Source organism: Paramisgurnus dabryanus, chromosome 4 (genome assembly GCF_030506205.2).
Source record: "Paramisgurnus dabryanus chromosome 4, PD_genome_1.1, whole genome shotgun sequence".
Taxonomy (NCBI): Eukaryota; Metazoa; Chordata; class Actinopteri; order Cypriniformes; family Cobitidae; genus Paramisgurnus; species Paramisgurnus dabryanus.
Window position 1 is genome coordinate 24,889,299 of NC_133340.1, and position 18,319 is coordinate 24,907,617.

The 18,319-nt window shown below is 35.3% G+C and overlaps 1 protein-coding gene across 1 annotated transcript in view; it reads right to left on the reverse strand.

The window, feature by feature from the left end:
- Nucleotides 1-785: 785 nt before the first annotated feature.
- herc3 (HECT and RLD domain containing E3 ubiquitin protein ligase 3) overlaps nucleotides 786-18,319 on the reverse strand; it is a 37,952-nt gene continuing 20,418 nt past the window's right edge. The window contains exons 12-25 of the mRNA XM_065295343.2: nucleotides 17,974-18,085; nucleotides 17,611-17,800; nucleotides 17,366-17,529; nucleotides 17,178-17,291; nucleotides 17,028-17,051; nucleotides 16,855-16,944; nucleotides 16,618-16,788; nucleotides 14,048-14,191; nucleotides 12,317-12,483; nucleotides 8,664-8,727; nucleotides 8,308-8,390; nucleotides 5,035-5,218; nucleotides 4,758-4,860; nucleotides 786-2,365 (exon numbers count right to left, since the gene is read on the reverse strand). Of these exons, the coding sequence (XP_065151415.1) occupies nucleotides 2,157-2,365; nucleotides 4,758-4,860; nucleotides 5,035-5,218; nucleotides 8,308-8,390; nucleotides 8,664-8,727; nucleotides 12,317-12,483; nucleotides 14,048-14,191; nucleotides 16,618-16,788; nucleotides 16,855-16,944; nucleotides 17,028-17,051; nucleotides 17,178-17,291; nucleotides 17,366-17,529; nucleotides 17,611-17,800; nucleotides 17,974-18,085 (1,819 nt within the window). The 3' untranslated portion in view covers nucleotides 786-2,156. The remainder of the gene's footprint in view (nucleotides 2,366-4,757; nucleotides 4,861-5,034; nucleotides 5,219-8,307; nucleotides 8,391-8,663; nucleotides 8,728-12,316; nucleotides 12,484-14,047; nucleotides 14,192-16,617; nucleotides 16,789-16,854; nucleotides 16,945-17,027; nucleotides 17,052-17,177; nucleotides 17,292-17,365; nucleotides 17,530-17,610; nucleotides 17,801-17,973; nucleotides 18,086-18,319) is intronic.

Sequence of the window (18,319 nt, forward strand, 5' to 3'; positions counted from 1 at the left end):
TTGAAATGGCATTGAATAAAAACACAACAATTTCGCATTAACTCCCACATATCGCGAAAAAAGTGTGCTGTTTGTAAAAGGAATAAATTGCAAAACTTCAATGGAAATTTGCATATTTCCAAGTCACCTAACATAAAAAAGTCACGACCACTCTTTAAAAATTATGCAGTATGTTTGGTTTATGGACAAGATGGAAGAAAATGTGTGTTTGACTTCATGTGGCGTCACAAGAACTGACAAGCGTATGACATCAAAATATAGCGAGAGCGATTCAAAATTGACTGCTCTGTATGCTCTCGAGTGACGTGCTGTATTTTGATGTCATCTGCAAGTCGATCTGCGCTGCACCGTATGAAATCAAACACACCAATTACCATGTTTTTTGGAATGACTTGTCGTGAGACAACCAAATTATGTTTTATTCAAATAACATTCGTTAATGTAAACATTGTCAAAGTTTTTGTCAACATTTAGAAATTAACGCTAAAGTTTTGCGCAAAATTTTAATGTAAACGCAGCTATAGATGAGCGTAAACCTTAGTAAATCAGGTTGTGTGATTTATGTAAATCCTATCATATATTTTGCGTCTGAAAGGCAAACTCCTACAAATGCACAATATTTAATAAAACCAATTGCAAAAAAACGAATGTGTCGCCTTTTCAGCGCAAATTTTTCACTGTGTCTGTAGTAAATCCCAGAAGTTATTTTATAATGGCAAAAGTTAATAAATCTGTCCATTAAAATTGCAGGAATTAGTGTCGTGAAATGACATGAACACAGAAACTGAGGCGAAATTATAATTTTATTGTTCTGGAAAAAAATAGATAAAACAATATATTCCATTTGAAAGCTATAAAAGTAAATATACTTTACTAAAATAATGCATCAGTAGCCACTAAGAAGCCCTTGTTTGCTTACATTGACAGAAAGGTATAAGTTGGATAGGAACACTTCCGTGTGACTTTCCATCATACAAACACGTCTTCATGCAGCTAGATGCATAACACCACAGTAAACAAACCACTGTGGTCGATTACAGACACGTTTCAAACCAAGAGCTGTTAACTATAAATCACTCTTATGTTACTTTTCTCAAAACCAACCTATCAGTCACACTTTTCAGAAAAAAAATGTTAACGGAAAATGTAAAACACTACATTTCTGTGAGAGAACAGGAGGAATTAAACTGAAAACTGATCGTGTGTAAAATTAATGCAACTATTAAGACTATTCACATTTGTTGGATTAAAACACAATTAAAATCCCATTACTAGCATGCGTACGTCAACCAGTAGTTATTGCTGATTTCGCGTCTTTCTCACAAAATCTCAACCGAAAGTGTCCACGTTGCTCTTAAAGAAAAACCGTGTCCTCTCCCAATATTAATGCAAAAGATTTCCAAAAAAGCAGCATCCACCTGGGCGTTGCATGTTTTCGTATATGATAAGATGATACGTTTTTATTTTTGTGATGATTTACTGCTGTACAAAAGAAAACTGTAAGAAAGGATTTACTGCAGGAGTTGAGGAACTGCATAATCTGTTGAATTTGTGCACAAAAAGAAAAAGAGAAAAAAACTCGTCAGCTGATACTCCGTGCTAAAAGTAGCTTTACGTCTCCCATCTTGATCCCGGACGAGCCCCCCCCAAAAAAACATTGTGATGAAAATCTCATTCTAGATGGCCATTAACTACTTTTACGGTTTGGTCGGTATTGAGGATACAAAGGACGTTCTGTGTTTCAACTACCAAATTTGTTTTACATCCAGAAAACTCTAAATAAATCGGCTTAGGCAACAGAGCAAACCGTCTTGATTCAAAAACGTCAAACATATTTACAAAATATATAAAGAAAGCTTGACTATGCCATCCTAATCTTTGTTATTTATTTTTGTTGGATTTTTTAAAAATAGAAACTTTGACAACCCCCCAAAAAAAGTTAAAGTGTGCACAGATTTTATGAAACCAAATCAGCAAGTCACTGTAAAAATAGTAAAATAATAGCTTTACTCATATTCAGTATGTGCTCATTTGCGGTAAGTACGAGAGCATTCGTTCCGATTCCCCACAGGATTAAAGTGCAGTTCCAGCATATAGCAAATAAATGAACTCTCCGGACGACTTCCAGACCATCGCAGGCCTGTCCCACGTCCCGTTCAGACCAGACTGAAGCCCTCGTACTGCTCCACGGCGTGCATGAGCCGGTGCCGCAGGGTCTCTTTGGTCTGGTAGCAGGGCATGTCCAGCATGTTATAACAGGTGTGAGCCACAGGCAGGTAGTGCTCTTCAGCAGCAGTGGACTGGATGACTATGCGTAGACTAGCCATGCCGTGTATGGGTATCCGATCGCTGCCTGTCAGAAACACTGGGGCAGGAAAAAAACAGATTTAGGCTTTATTAGCACATTTACGACTTCAAAATTAGGCTTTCTATATACCATTGGTGTCAAGCTAGTTGAGAACTACATTTGTATGAAATTTAGGTAGAACACACCTGCATATAATTTCAAATAATCTGAAAGACTTTTACTAACTCGTCAAGGTGTTTCCTTTAAAGGGAGTCATCCAGCCAAATATCAAAATTATCCCATGATGTACTCGAGAAATCCGAGATCCATCAGCCATAATCTTTCATACGAGCACATTTGAAGTTATTTAAGTAAATGCTCTTCCAAGCTTAAAATGGGAGAAAACAGGGATCAGGGAACAGCGTCTGAATTTAAACCCTTCAAAAAGTACATTCATCCTTGACAGAGGTAATCCACATGGCTCCAAGGGGTTACTAAAGGTCCTTTGGGGGTAATCGATGCCATTTTGTACAAAAAATATCTTAAAGATAATATTTCAAACTTTACAAAAAGACTTTCTTATCTACTATTTTTGTCTTTTTTCAGTACAAATATCAAAAAATTCTTAAATCAAGATGCATTTTCTTGATAAGCAAAATGACCAAACATATGATTAAATAAATCATATTTAAGTAAATTTGTACTTGAAACAAGCAAAAAATCTGCCAATAGGGTAAGAAAAGATTTTTTTACTTTTCTAAAACACTTGAAAATTCAAGTCAAATTTCTTACCCCACACTGTGCAAAAAAATATTTTCAAGAAAAAATTGGGTAAGCAAACAAATCTTGAATATTTTTCTTAAACACTAAATTCAAGAAAATTTCTAGGAAAATGTGCTTACCCCATTGGCAGATTTTTTGCTTGTTTTGTGCACAAATTCACTTAAATTAGATTTTTGGTCTAAAAACTAAAATTATTTTCTTGGGTTGTTTTGCTCATCAAGAACAAGCATCCCAATTTAAGAATTTTTAGATATTTTTACTGAAAACAAGACATATCATTTTTTTTTTTTAAGAAAATGCATCTTAGTTTTAGTTTAGACAAAAAAAATGTAAGTAAACATAAAATTTAAGTTAATTTGTGCTTAAAACAAACAAAAAAAATCTGCCAATGGGGTAAGAAAAAAAATCCTGAAATAAGTTTACTTTTTCTAAAACACTTGAAAATTCAAGACTAATTTTCTTACCCTATTGGCGGATTATTTATTTATTTTTTTGCTTGTTTTAAGCACAAATTCACTTAAATTTTATTTTTTTTGGTCTAAAAACTAGATTTATTTTCAAGAAAATGCATCTTCATTTTAGTTTAGACAAATGTTTTTTTAAGTAAACATAAAATTTAAGTGAATTTGTGCTTAAAACAAACAAAAAAATCTGCCAATGGGGTAAGAAAAAAAATCCTGAAATAAGTTTACTTTTTCTAAAACACTTGAAAATTCAAGACTAATTTTCTTACCCTATTGGCGGATTATTTATTTATTTTTTTGCTTGTTTTAAGCACAAATTCACTTAAATTTTATTTTTTTTGGTCTAAAAACTAGATTTATTTTCAAGAAAATGCATCTTCATTTTAGTTTAGACAAATGTTTTTTTAAGTAAACATAAAATTTAAGTGAATTTGTGCTTAAAACAAACAAAAAAATCTGCCAATGGGGTAAGAAAAAAATCCTGAAATAAGTTTACTATTTCTAAAACACTTGAAAATTCAAGACAAATTTTCTTACCCTATTGGCGGATTTTTATTTATTTTTTGCTTGTTTTAAGCACAAATTCACTTAAATTTCATATTTTCGGTCTAAAAACTAGATTTATTTTCAAGAAAATGCATCTTCATTTTAGTTTAGACAAATGTTTTTTAAGTAAACATAAGATGTAAGTGAATTTGTGCTTAAACAAGCAAAAACATTTGCAAATGGGGTAAAAAAAGGAACTTTTTTCTTAAACACTTTTAAGAAAAAAATTCCTAGCCCATTGGCAGATTTTTTTTTTGCGTGTTTTAAGCACAAATTCACTTAAATTGTATATTTTTTGTTTAAAAACTAGAGTTATTTTCTAAGGTCATTTTGCTCATCAAGAAAATGCATCTTAATTGAAGAATTTTTAGATATTTGTACTGAAAGCAAGGCAAATATACCAAGTAAGAAAGTCATTTTTTGCCGTGTATAAGCTTGGAGCAAGGATATTTACTAAAATAACTCTAAATGTGCTCGTCTGAAAGATGATGGACATATGTATCTCAGATTGCTTGAGCATGAGTAAATCATGGGGTCATTTTGATATTTGGCTGGAGTATTGCTTTTAGGTTGGAGGTGAACTCTCTACAAGATGATTTATTTACACCAGAAGGTTACTCACACGGTTTCATCCAAAACAATACATGTCAAAAGCAATCCCACTGTCAATTACTTACATAAGAACTGCTTTTTCTTCTCAAGCGGAAACTCATGAAACACCTCCCAGAACATTTTGACCGTTGGGTGGGAGGCAGAGAACTCGCCCTTGTATGTGGCATTCTGGGAATGAAAGAGAAACATTAAACTCCTACACGCGACAAACGCGAGACTGTCGCGTGAGGTGCTATTTATGGATCACTCAAACTTCATTTTCAACCAGTAACAACGTAGCTTTCTTTTGAAAGTGCTCTATACGGACATTTCCCAAGTCTGTATAACAGAACCGAAAATCACCTTTTCCATCTCCTCCCAGTTGTAGTTGTTGTTGCCAACCACCATGGCCATGAGCTCGGAGGGCTGGAAGAGAGAGAGGATCTCTCCACCGCAAACCTTGAGGAAACCGCTGGAGAATGCAGAATACAGCTCCTGTACTGAGTCAGTGAACACATACTGAAGATACGCCTGAACAAACTCCTTCCTAAAAGACAGCAAATAACAATACATTTTCATCTAATGTGTATATGAAGAGCTCAGATGCAAAACCCTCTCTGTGCGTTTGACATGTTTTCTTGTAAATGAGCATTTTCATAAGACTCTTAATGCATTTCTGTATTTCTGAAAGGCTTGAGGCCGGGATTAAGGGATTTGAAGTGAAAGTATTTGATAAATGTATAATACGTGCCGAGAGCATTCGGTTAATGTCATTATTAAATTTTTGATGGTGGTAGCATTTAGCGGCTTTTGCATTTGCACTTCTCATATATATATTGGCATTTTGACACATCTTTGAAATTTATGCGACTCGGTCTATGAAATCCAGGTCTTTGACATGGCCTTACTCATTCAATATTAAAAATATAGGTTACACTGCAAAAAATGACTTAGTATTTGTGTCTTGTTTTCAGGACACATATCTAAATATTCTTAAATTAAGATGCATTTTCTTGATGAGAAAAATGATGGAAGAAAATACATCTACACTGCAAAAAATTATTTTCAAGAAAAAAATTCTTAGTATTTAAATTCTCAAGTCAAGGTGCTTTTTCTTGATGAGCAAAACGACCCCAGAAAAAAAAAATCTTAAACATTTCTTTAAGCACTAAATTCAAGAAAAATTTGCTTACCCCATTGGCAGATTTGTTTGCTTGTTTTATGCACAAAATCACTTAAATTTAATATTTTTGTTTTAAAAACTAGACTTATTTTCTTGGTTCTTGGGTTATTTTCTTATTTTCTCATTGTACACTGCAAAAATGACTTTCTTACCAAGCATTTTTTGCCTGTTTTATGCACAAAATCACTAAAATGTGATATTTTTGGTCTAAAAACTAAACTTATTTTCTTGGATAATTTGGCTCATAAAGAAAAATCATCTTTATTTAAGAATTTTTAGATATTTTAACTGAAAACAAGACAAAATACTAAGAATTTTTTTCTTGAAAATCATTTTTTGCTCAATTCTTAAATCAAGATGTTTTTTCTTAATGAGCAAAATAACCTAAGAAAATAAGTCTAGTTTTTAGACAAAATGTATCAAATTTAAGTGAAAAACAAAACGAGTAAAAAAAATCTGCCAATGGGATAAGCAATTTTTTCTTGAATTAAGTTTTAAAGCAAAAAGTTCAAGATTTTTTACTTACCCCATTGGCAGATTTTTTTGCTTGTTTCATCCACAAATTCAATTAAATTTGATATTTTTTGTCTTAAAACTACACTTTTTTTAGGTCATTTTGCTCATCAAGAAAATATATCTTGATTTAAGATTTTTTAGATATTTATCCTAAAAACAAGACAAAAATACTATTTAAGAAAGTCATTTTTTCCAGTGTATATTCTTTACATGATATAGGATGATTTTATGTAGAAATAACTCAACAAAATTACTTTAGCTGGGTTTTCACAGACTGGGTCACATATTATTTAAATTGTAAAATATTGTTGTGCTAATTTCCTCTGAACCAGAAGTTGCCTTCCGTGTTGTAACGTATTTCCGAGTGAAACAGAATATCACCCAAGGGAAAGTAGTGGGCGTGGCTTGTGTTGTCCACTCTGTTTTGATTGAATATGGAAAAGTAGGCGTTTCATTCAGAAATGGAACTGGCAGCAGACTGACAGTTGGAGGGGGCGGAGTTAACGGATGTTCCCGCCCAAGCCGTCTAGCTGACATCATCAAAGAATGATCGTCACAAGAGGGCGGAAGTATATTTTCAGATGTTAATAAAAGTTTAATAAAGTTTATGATGACACATTAATTTTTAACTAAATAATGACTTGAAAAATGATGAAAAATATAATTTTTTTCTGATCAACACACACTGCAAAAAAAAATATTTTCAAGAAAAAAAATTCTTAGTATTTTTGTCTTGTTTTCAGTAAAAATATCTAAAAATCTTAAATTAAGATGCTTCTTCCTGATGAGCAAAACGACCCAAGAAAATAGTCTAGTTTTTAGACCAAAAATATCAAATTAAAGTGATTTTGTGCATAAAACAAGCATAAAAATCTGCCAATGGGGTAAGCAAAAAGTCTTGAAAATTTTTCTTAAACATTAAATTCAAGATAAATTCAAGAAAAATTTGCGTACCCCATTGGCAGATTGTTTTATGCACAAAATCACTTAAATTAGATATTTTTGTCTAAAAACTAGACTTATTTTCTTGGGTCATTTTGCTCATCAAGCATCTTAATTTAAGAATTTTTAGATATTTTTACTGAAAACAAGACAAAAATACTAAGATTTTTTTTCTTGAAATAATTTTTTTTGCAGTGCATAGAAGATATTTCGAAAATTTATTATGGCAAGCACACAGCTAATTATAACCATTGACTTCCATAGTAAAAAAACAAATATGCTAGAACTCAATGGGTACTGTAAACTGTGTGCTTATCAACATTTATCAAATATCTTCTGTTGTGTTCATCAAAATCCTGCCAAGGATCCAACTGTACAAGACTCTCAGGACAAAATCTCTCTTTTGAGATCAGTAAAGTATACGTGTCAAATGTAATTCAATGCATGTACACTGGAGTGAGTGAATTGAGACTGATGATCAGTCCAGGACAAACATCTATAATCTCTTCACAAGATCAGATGACAAAGTCAGACTGACTAGAGAACCTGATCTCTCTCTGTGGCTGTACGTGGCTTTACTTAGCAAGGTTTGGATTTTTGCAGAATAGTCGAGCGAGTGCTGACCCAGCAGTACAAGCACTTTTCTCACAACAAGGGTGCACGATTCATTTTTTATGTCACTAATAATATCAATTCCTGAGGTGATATCAATTTTAACAGGACGGCCCTTTGCCTAACCTTACTGTCACACACACCAAATAAATTGTTGCTTTTTCCTGAAATACACTCTTGAATTTGGCAACACGTTTTCTACAGTACAATAAGGTTGCAACAATGCTGCATTTGTTGCCACAGCCTCGAAATTTTGCAATTCCACCACACACCCACTAAATACTGTAGGTACACCCATGCAGTGAAATATGGAGTCGAGGACTTCATGACCTCTTTAGCTGTTTATTTAAAGATATACACACACACACTGCAGAGATTCGCACCTGTTGGTTTTATCCACAGCGATTGTCTTTCCTCCCTGCACCAGCTCTTTAACCTCTGTGATCCCATAATACTCTCTTGTAATCTGTGAAAAGAGTTGTTTCTTTTAGTATTTTGATTTGTCAAACAAAAACTTCCCACCCCACCGTGTGATCGTGTTTTAAGAATAGTGTTAGGCATTATATTTATTTATGTAAAAAATCTGCTAAACTAAAGATTCACATACATTTCATTTATGGCTTGGTGATATACTGTAGTGGATAATTATAAAATTAGGAGGAAATTATTCATATCTTTATAGATTTATTTATAGTAAATAACCCTACTACAAAAAGATTAAAGGTGTCATTTTACTTACTGCAAAATTCAGACAGAAGGTCTCCTCAACATCACCCTCAAACTCCAGTAACTGCTGAAGACTCCTACAAAACAACAACATACTTCTTAAAGGGACAGTGCACTCAAAAATATATACAAAAACAAACAGCTTAAACAAATTTTAGTTATACAGGTTTGAAACGAGGCAAGTGCTTATTGACAGAATGCTCACTTATTGGGGAAAAACAACAGCAACAACAACATACTTCTTAGAGGGACAGTGCACCCAAAAATGTATCCTAAAACAAACAGCTCAAAGATTCTTTAGAATATTATTATTTTTTTCAGAATAAATAAAGTTTTTGGATAAAGAAAAAAGGTTTGAAACAAGGCGAGTGAATGTTGACAGAATGCCCATTTTGAGAGGGAAACAACAACATACTTCTTAAAGGGACAGTGCACCTAAAGAAGGTATACAAAATAAAAAGCTCAAACTTTTTCAAAATATTTATGTTTTCTTTTGCGAGTTTTCTGTTAAAGCTAAAGGGTTTGGATGAGGTGAGTAAATGCTCATTTTGGGGGAAAATAACAACATAAAAAAACAACAGTATACTTCTTAAAGGGACAGTGAACCTAAAGAAGGTATACAAAATAAAAAACTCAAACTTTTTCAAAATATTTTTGTTTTCTTTTGCAAGTTTTCATTTAAAGCTAAAGGGTTTGGATTAAGGCATTAAGGGGCGTGTCTACTAAACGACATTGTTGCCTGGGTTGCGTATGTGTGGGGCGGGTCTATCAAAAGAAGTCCAGATTCTATTGGGGTAGGGGCGTGTTTGTTTAGGTGATTTCAAATGTCCTCATTGGCTTTCAGAGATCATGCACCCCACCTTTAAGTCAAAGGGTTTGAAACGAGGTGCTCAAAACCACAATATACTTCTTAAAGGGACAGTGCACCTTAAGACCGTATACAAAACAAACAGTTTAAAGATTTTTCTAAATATTTAAGTTTGTTTTTTGCAGAATAAATAAAGTTTTTGGTTGAAGACAAAGGGAAACGAGACGAGTGAATGTTGACAGAATCCCATTTTGAGAGCAAAACAACAACATACTTCTTAAAGGGACAGTGCACCTAAAGAATGTAAACAAAATAAACAGCTCAAACATTTTTCAAAATATTTAAGTATGTCTTTTGCAAGTTTTCGGTTAAAGCTAAAGGGTTTGATGAGGTGAGTAAATGCTGATTTTGGGGGAAAAGAACAACCTAAATAAAACAACAGCATACTTCTTAAAGAGACAGTGCACCCAAATATGTATTCAAAAATACACCACTCTTCAAATATCTTACATGGTCTTTTGTCAAAAAGATAAAGGTTTTGGTTTAAAGGCATGATGCATGATTTTTGAAAAACACTTTGGAAAAGGGAGTCGGGCCGAGTACCAAAACACACTTGTAGCCAATCAGCATTAAGGGGCGTGTCTACTAACCAACATCGTTGCCTGGGTTGCGTATGTGTGGGGCGGGTCTATCAAAAGAAGGTCCAGATTCTATTGGGGTAGGGGCGGCATGTTTGTGTAGGTGATTTTAAATATCAACATTGGCTTTCAGAGATCATGCACCCTGCCTTTAAGTCAAAGGGTTTGAAACGAGGTGCTCAAAACCACAATATACTTCTTAAAGGGACAGTGCACCTAAAGACCGTATACAAAACAGCTCAAAGATTTTTCAAAATATTTAAGTTTGTCTTTTGCAGAATAAAAAAAGTTTTTGGAAAACCGGGTGATGTGAATGTTGACAGAATTTACATTTTGAGAGGATAACAACCACAACATGCATAAAACAACAACATACTTCTTAAAGGGACAGTGCACCTAAAGAACGTATACAAAACAAATACCTCAAATATTTCTTGCAAGTTTTTGGGCTTTGAATGAGGTGAATAAATGATTTTGGGGTGGAAGAACAACATGCATAAAACAAAAGCATACTTCTTAACTCTTTCACCGCCAGCATTTTTAAAAAAAGTTGCCAGCCAGCGCCAGCGTTTTTCATGATTTTCACCAAAGTTTAATGCCTTCCAGAAAATGTTCTTCTTTAAATATATAAACATACAATATACCAAAGGAAAGAACAGACCCTCTGCTTTCAAACAAAAAAAAACCGTTTCATCCTACCTTTAGTGGTTCTTTTGCAATCAGCTTTTGAATATGGGTAGGTTTTTGCAAAAACACCATATTTTGAGCAAAAAGCAGAGATATTTCAATTTTTATGACGGATTTTTCATAGAGATCCCATTCAGAGCGATCTTTAAAACAGACACGGACATGCAGCAGCTTGCCATAGGGCAATACTTCCGGTTTTAAAAAGTTGCGGAAGGGCGCCACCTGGTGGATAATAGCGGTATTGCGGAAAGACGGAAAATCTCGTCATTGGCGGGGAAGCGTTTTCTCTTAATTGACGAGATATCTCGTCAATGGCGGGGAAAGAGTTAAAGGGGCAGTGCACCTAAAATTGTATTCAAAAATGTCTTACTTTTGGTTTAAGGGTTTGGATGAGGTCAGTGACAGGAAATGCACATTTTGGATTGAAACGCTTCTTTCATTTTTGAAATTATTGTACCAAATGTTTTCACCTAATCTCTTTTATCTCATGACATAACATCTGTCTCTTCTGTAATCACACCTGAAAGCTCAGCAGCTGCCGGATATAAGACCAAACCCCAGGATTACTAGTACAGGGACACATCACATCATCTCTTACTTAAAAAAAATGACAATTTATTCCTGTGTCATTATAAACCATATTTAAACCATGATAGGTTTGCAGTGTCCTTGTTAAAAAAAAAATTCAGCAGCTAATCTAACTCATAAAACATGTAGAAGAACAGTCTTCTATGGACAATTTGTCATGTGTAAGACAGCTGCCTGATCGCAGTGCATTGAACAAAAAACTTGGATCGACTCGATAGTTTGTTTAAAAAAATAGTAACTGGCAAGACTTGGTCCATTTTTGCTTTCATAAAAAGAAATTATTCAGGAACCACGAAGCACAGCCTAGCAGCCGCCAAGAGAAAGCATGATTACAGACTCGATCCGTAATCATCAAATGTGGGACGGATTCCCTCCATCTGCGTCCCATTAGAGGCCCGATGGTGACTCACAAAAGCTTTTCGGGTGACTTTTAATTAACGTTACATAAAAACAACTTGTTTATGTAATTGCAAGGGCAAAGGGTACAAAAAAGGCGAAACGGTTCAGAAAGGTTCCTCTTGATTGGTCTGTTTGAAACATCGATTTTCCAGTATAGCCTCAGAGCAACTCTATTGATTTTACTTAACAAGGCCTGTGATGCAGTGGTCCATAGACTCTGTGTGTAGGAGGTCCAGTTCATTTCATTAGGAAGTGAGGAGCTAACAAGTAAGTTTAGATACAGACTATTTTTAAAGCAAGTAAGTTCTGTTTCTATGCCAAACTCATGGGTTTGATTCCCAGGAAATGCATGGAGTGATGAAAATGTTTGTGGTGAAGTAAGGCTATGTATTTTATATATCCTCACTTGTCGTGAATCAAACCCATGACCTTGGAGTTGATGGCGTCATACTCAGATTTAGCTAGATGAAAACAACAAAACAAGCATTTTTGGGTGGACTATCCCTTTAAATGAAGTCAAATGGAAACCAGCATTGGGTGCCATACCTGCCCTCCGTAGGAGAAAGTTCTTTCAGGTCATCAAGTATGGGAGGAACATTCAGAAGCTTCTTGTAGAGCACCAGAGGAAAGTGAAGGTCCACTACAGTTGAGTTATAGATGGCCAAACCACAAATGATCCCAATAAGATGGAACCAATTGTGCTCCACAAAACACTGCAATGTATAATAGAAGAGTATAATATTATTATATAATTACCCAGGATCGTTTGCTTTTGCCAACAATGACATTGCCATTTTACAAACCTTATTCCTCTTAAGGGGGCGTGTACACCAAGTTTTTCTGTGGCTGCATATGCTTTCAATTGTTTCCAATCGAAGCACAACACTTTTAGAAAATGCCTGCATCTGGGGGCCAGACGTAAGTTGGGTGTCGGACTTAGCTACGTCCGACATTGTGAAAAATATTTACGCCTGTTGCACCATCTGAAACTACGACCAGACGTAGCTACGCTCAGCGTAGATGATGCGCGCCCCAGGTATGCGTTTAACCTCAGTGTTATTTAGATGCCATTCGTGTTTACTATGGTAAAATCGTACACTTACTGCCGCCAGCTAATAGATGACATATGAGAGCTTTATCATGTTTGCTAGTGCACTCTCCCCACGTTCCGACCCCTCTAACACATTCACAAAAGACTTTACTGTTTGCACAAAAGGTATAATAGTTTGGCAGATTAATTATTTAATTATTAAACAGCTCTAGGTTCAAACGAAATTAAATGAAAGCTTCTAATAAGTTCTTTACCATGTCTTTGTAAATATTTATGTATTTTATTATATAATTTATTAGTGCGGTCGGTCTCTCTATGAAAGCACACTGAACGCGTATCCTGTGCATTAGACGCGCCAATGTCTCGCCACATTTCATTATTTCAATTTTTGCCATAGAAAAAATCTCAATACTTTATACTTATGCCTACCCTTGACTGGATGTAAGTTTGAGGGCTCTATCTTACACCCGGCGCAATGTGGCGCAAGTGTCTTTTGCTAGTTTCCACCCTGCGCAATTATCATTTTCACGTTTAGCGCCACATTGTTTAAATAGCAAATGCATTTGCGCCCCCTTTTGCGTCCATGGGCGTTCTGGTCTGAAAACGAGGTGTGTTTTGGCACGTTGCTATTTTGAGGCGACTAAAATAGACTACGCCATTGACCAGCAAAAACCTGGTCTAAAGTCAATGGCGCAATATGTTTTTTGTTATTTAAAGAGCATATTATTAATATGCGCCTATAAACGGAATGACAATGCGGGTTTGCTTATCACATACATGAATGCACTGCAGCACAAAAATGCTTTTAAATATGAAAGATTAAAGGATTGAATGTAAAAGATTATTATTGAGTTTTTTTGTCTACACCACTCACCCAAACTCCCAAATATACGCAAAAAAGTTTATGCTTGGGTGAGGTGGCTTTTCAGGCAATTCGAAAAGAAATATAATCGTAAAACGACAATGGAGACAATGAGTCTCATTCATTAAGCAAAAATCGCTTCTTATCTGCTTCACATTCCATGTAGAATCTCATTTGATGTTTTGCAAACATCCCACTATAATATTATCTGTTGATGATCTGAATACACGCTATTAGCAATATGTCCTTTAGTCTATTTGCATGAAACAATGACTTGTTTGGACGAATATCAAGAGAACACAGCCGGTTGAAAGCATTCGCGTCATTCATCAAGTGTAGACGTAAAAACTAAGACTTAACTCACTTTATCAGAGAACCAGAGCAGATTGGAGTCCGAGTACTGGGTGAACATGCCGTAGATGGGATCCATCAGCTCCTTGAGGAGAAGAAGGAAGAACTCCTTAGTGACTCCTCCAGCATCTACTGCTTCTTCTCCATCAAAGATGACCTATAACCAAAGAAGTGTTATTAAGGATGTAACTTTACAAACTGAAGAAAAGAAGAGAAATTATCAGTTAAATCAATAGGTCAGTCAAAGAATGTCTGACCAAACAGTTCTGAAGTCATGGAGCATTTATAGATTTATGATGTGTGTTGGAGTTGCACATGAAACTTTTTTGAAAGTTTTAAAGAGGCATTGTGTAACTTTTAGGAGGTTCTATATATAATATACACAACTATATTATACAGCAGTGTATAAAGACCTTACATAATGAACTATACCTTAGAATGAGCCGTTTTTATCTAGCTTACATACATCGCAGGTCCCCTTACGTGGAAGTCGCCATTTTGCGTTGTCATGTTTCTACAGTAGCCCTAAACGGACAAACTTCTCTATAGAGCGTGTTTTGTCACTATGTTGTCTCAGACGATGATGTTTTTACCATAGCTTTTCTATGCATTTCGAAAGGAAAGGGTGAGCGTTGGTTGCAATCTCACTGCTAGATGGTGCTAAAAATCCACACAGTGGACCTTTAGAAAAAAAATCACAATCTCTTCAATTTGATTGGTCAGATTTGAGCATAACGGAAAACAAAAGACTGTCACAACTAGCAATTCTGAATATTATCTTGTCAATTGTATTATTTGCATAACTTTATACTGTCGGTACAGATTTCAGATTGATCGGCCTTTAACTCTTTCCTCGCCATTGACGAGTTATCTCGTCAATTAAAGTGCACCTATTTCATCGCTAAAAAAACAATGTTATTTTGTGTATTTGGTATAATAAAACGTGTTTGCTTGGTTTATGGTTAAAAAAAACACATTATTTTCCACATACTGTAAATTTGTGTAGCTTCGGATTTCCCTGTCTTCCTGAAACGCACTGATTTTGTACAAAACTCATCATTTAAAAAGCTCTGTTTCCCTGATTGGCCAGCTAATCTGTACGTTGTGATTGGCCTGAATACCTCTGATGTTAGCAGGAAATGTGACGCTCCTTACCATGTTTGAAAGATTCGCTCCCAATGCAATGCTAACAGGAGTTAACTTACAGGCTGTGAGTAAAAGCGGGAGGAATTATGAAAATATCGGTCTTGTCTACATCACCAATCACAGGAAGTAAACTGTTGCCTACAATCCACAAGTTTGTAGGAAAATGTAAATGCAAAAGGAAATGTAAAATCGTGAATCTGACAATAGGTGCTCTTTAAGAGAAAAATTTCACTGCCAATGACGCTTTCCTGACGAATTTTTATGGTAATCTGTAATTCCGCTAATATCCACCAAGATATTTTAACCAATTTTTAAAAAAACTGAAGCAAAAACTAGTTTAATTCATTTTAAACTCCATGTATGTTTTGATAATCATTCTGAATCTGATTTCTATCAAAAGTCCTTTACAAAAATGCAATTATTTCAGCTTTTTGCTAAAAATTTTGTATTTTTTCAGAAACCTACCCATATTTAAGAGGTTATAAAAAGAGAACAAATGAAGATAGTATTAAACATTTTTTTCCAGTTTTGTTTGTTTGTTTGAAAGCGGAGGGTCTGTTCTTTCATTTGATATATTTGTATGTTTATATATTTATAGAAGAATATTTTCCTGGAAGGCATTTTGTGAAAATTTTGTGACAATCACAAAAATGCTGGCGGTCAACTTTAAAAAAAAAAAGGCTGGCAGGGAATGAGTTAAATAGTACAGCAAAAAGATCAGGAGCTTTACATATTGATTAGGGCTTGGCAAAAAAAACAAAAAACGTTTTTTTTATGTGGTCGATTCAAAATCGATTCTCAAAGGCCATGAATCGATTTTTTTTTTAAATAACCTGATCCTGTTTGATCAAGGAATGCGACTGTTCTGACTTTTTTCAGCATACATTTTTCAGCTTTCATCAAAATGGTATTGTATTTAACATAATTTTATGCATTTGAAAATTAGAAATGGGTTCTGTTTTAATGTACCCAAGTGTACCTAAAATAAAAGAGTTTAACATACAGGTTTGTGGCTATTAATTTATTTGTATTAATTACCCACTGGTAAACTTATGTTCACTGTTCTTTTTTTATAAATATAGTATTTGTATTAAATCTAAATTCATTGAGTTGAAGAATACTTGAGAATCGAGTATAAAAATCGGCCAGAGAATCGGAATCATAAATCGAATCGAGAATCGGAATAGTAAATCGAACCGAGAATCGAAATTGAATCAATTTGATAGCTTGTGAATCGAAATTGAATCGATCTGGAACATCTGAATCAATACCCAGCCCATATATTGATCAAAATATATTTTGGTGGTTCTTATCCAGAACAAGCTACAATGTGGACCATATTTTGTGGCGATCGTCAAAAGTGGCTACTTTTCAAGGGTGTGGTCTCTCTCTTTTGGGGTGTGGCATTGTGCTTTGGGATCATTGATCAGGACAAACCTTTAGAGGCTTCTTTAGGTCAATATCATTGTAGATGGTGAGCTCCCGCAGTGCGTCGCTGACTAAGTGATCCCTGCGTACGTGAAGCACCAGAAAAGGGTTCCTGGCCAGCAAAGGCTCCATGGTCAACAGCATAAAGACGTTGTGCAAGTTAGCGCCGCTTACGGCCATCTGAAAAAATGCAAAAGTTAACAAAAATTATTAAATGTTTTAAATAGCTTAGGTTTTTTTTCGTACCTGCATCTGAAGCTCAGCATCTGTCTGCAGCACGGTTGTCTTGGCTTGAGCGTTCAATATGAACGGATAGGCACATAATGTGACAGAACCCTAGGTAATAAGATTCACACGATCAAACAGAGACCGTCACGGCTGTCTGTGAACAAGTTAAAATGGACGTACAGTGAACATACCTGCACCGGAGGGTATCGCACTTTCTGTAAGAGAAAAACAACATTTTTGGCCTGTTACTGTTTGTATATTTAGGTTTACGATCAAGATCAAAAAATTATGGGAAGTTTTTATAGACTGTGGCATTTAACAAATATAAGAAAAATACGCACAAGATCGGTTTTACGCAGAAACCATTTGAGGTAGTCTTCCTGGATGTCGACCAGGCTGGAGATGTCGGAGATGTAAAAGTGATTGTATTCAACACGATGAGCCTTCTGGTTGACCTAAAATACATTGACGGTAATGCATACGATAACACAAGCAGACAATGGAAAACTTTCAATGAAAGAGTTGATACCTTGTGCAGTTTCTCCAGCAATCGTAATGCTGCGCTGATGTAGCTCTCCAGAAACACGGGCATCAAGAGCGCTCGACCCCCGGCCAACAGAAACACGACGATGCTTTTGTACATCTCCACTAACCTGGAGAACACCTCACGATCCACCAGAGACCACCAGTTATCTATTATGTTCAGACAAGAGTGACATTCAGAGCAAACCGGATGAAGCTGATGAAGCTACAGCAAGGAAGCTGATGTCATACCGAGCACTTTGCTGGGATTGGCGTCCAATCTGAGAATAGCCATGGCGAGAGGGATGGTGAGAGAGATGTAGTTTTTGGAGTCCTGGAACGCGGGACATTCAGAAAGGATCAGATAGATCCTCATGGCCTCCACGTCAGGAGGAGAGCAGGGCAGCTGAGGGATCAACATATTCTCAAAGCTCTTAGTAGCCTAGAAAAATACAGTTTGGAAAATAATCAGCTATAGTATGATTACGATATATGAGATAAAAAGAGATTTAAACAATTTTACGCACACAGGAAACCTCAAATGTAAGAAATGCACATTGAACTCACACACAACAAAACACCCTTGCTAGCCTAAACCTGGACTGTAACACACACCTGGTCCAGGAGTCTTGAGAAAGCCGGTTTCATGAGGGTCTCAAACAGCAGTTTGACCGCATTGAAGTCGATGCCTGGGACTTTAGGGTTGGTTTTGAAATGGCCATCATCACTGTGATAGAAACAGATCAAGCGTTAAGTGAAACCATACACTTTTAAAGTTTGATGTAATTGAAACAATAAATTAGTTGAAACAAGAAGAGTTTAATTCTTTATTAAAGGATTAGTCAATTTTCTTAAAGAACAATCAGATAATTTACTCACCACCATGTCATCCAAAATGTTTTTGTCTTTTTTTGTTCACTCGAGAAGAAATTATGTTTTTTGAGGAAAACATTCCAGGAGT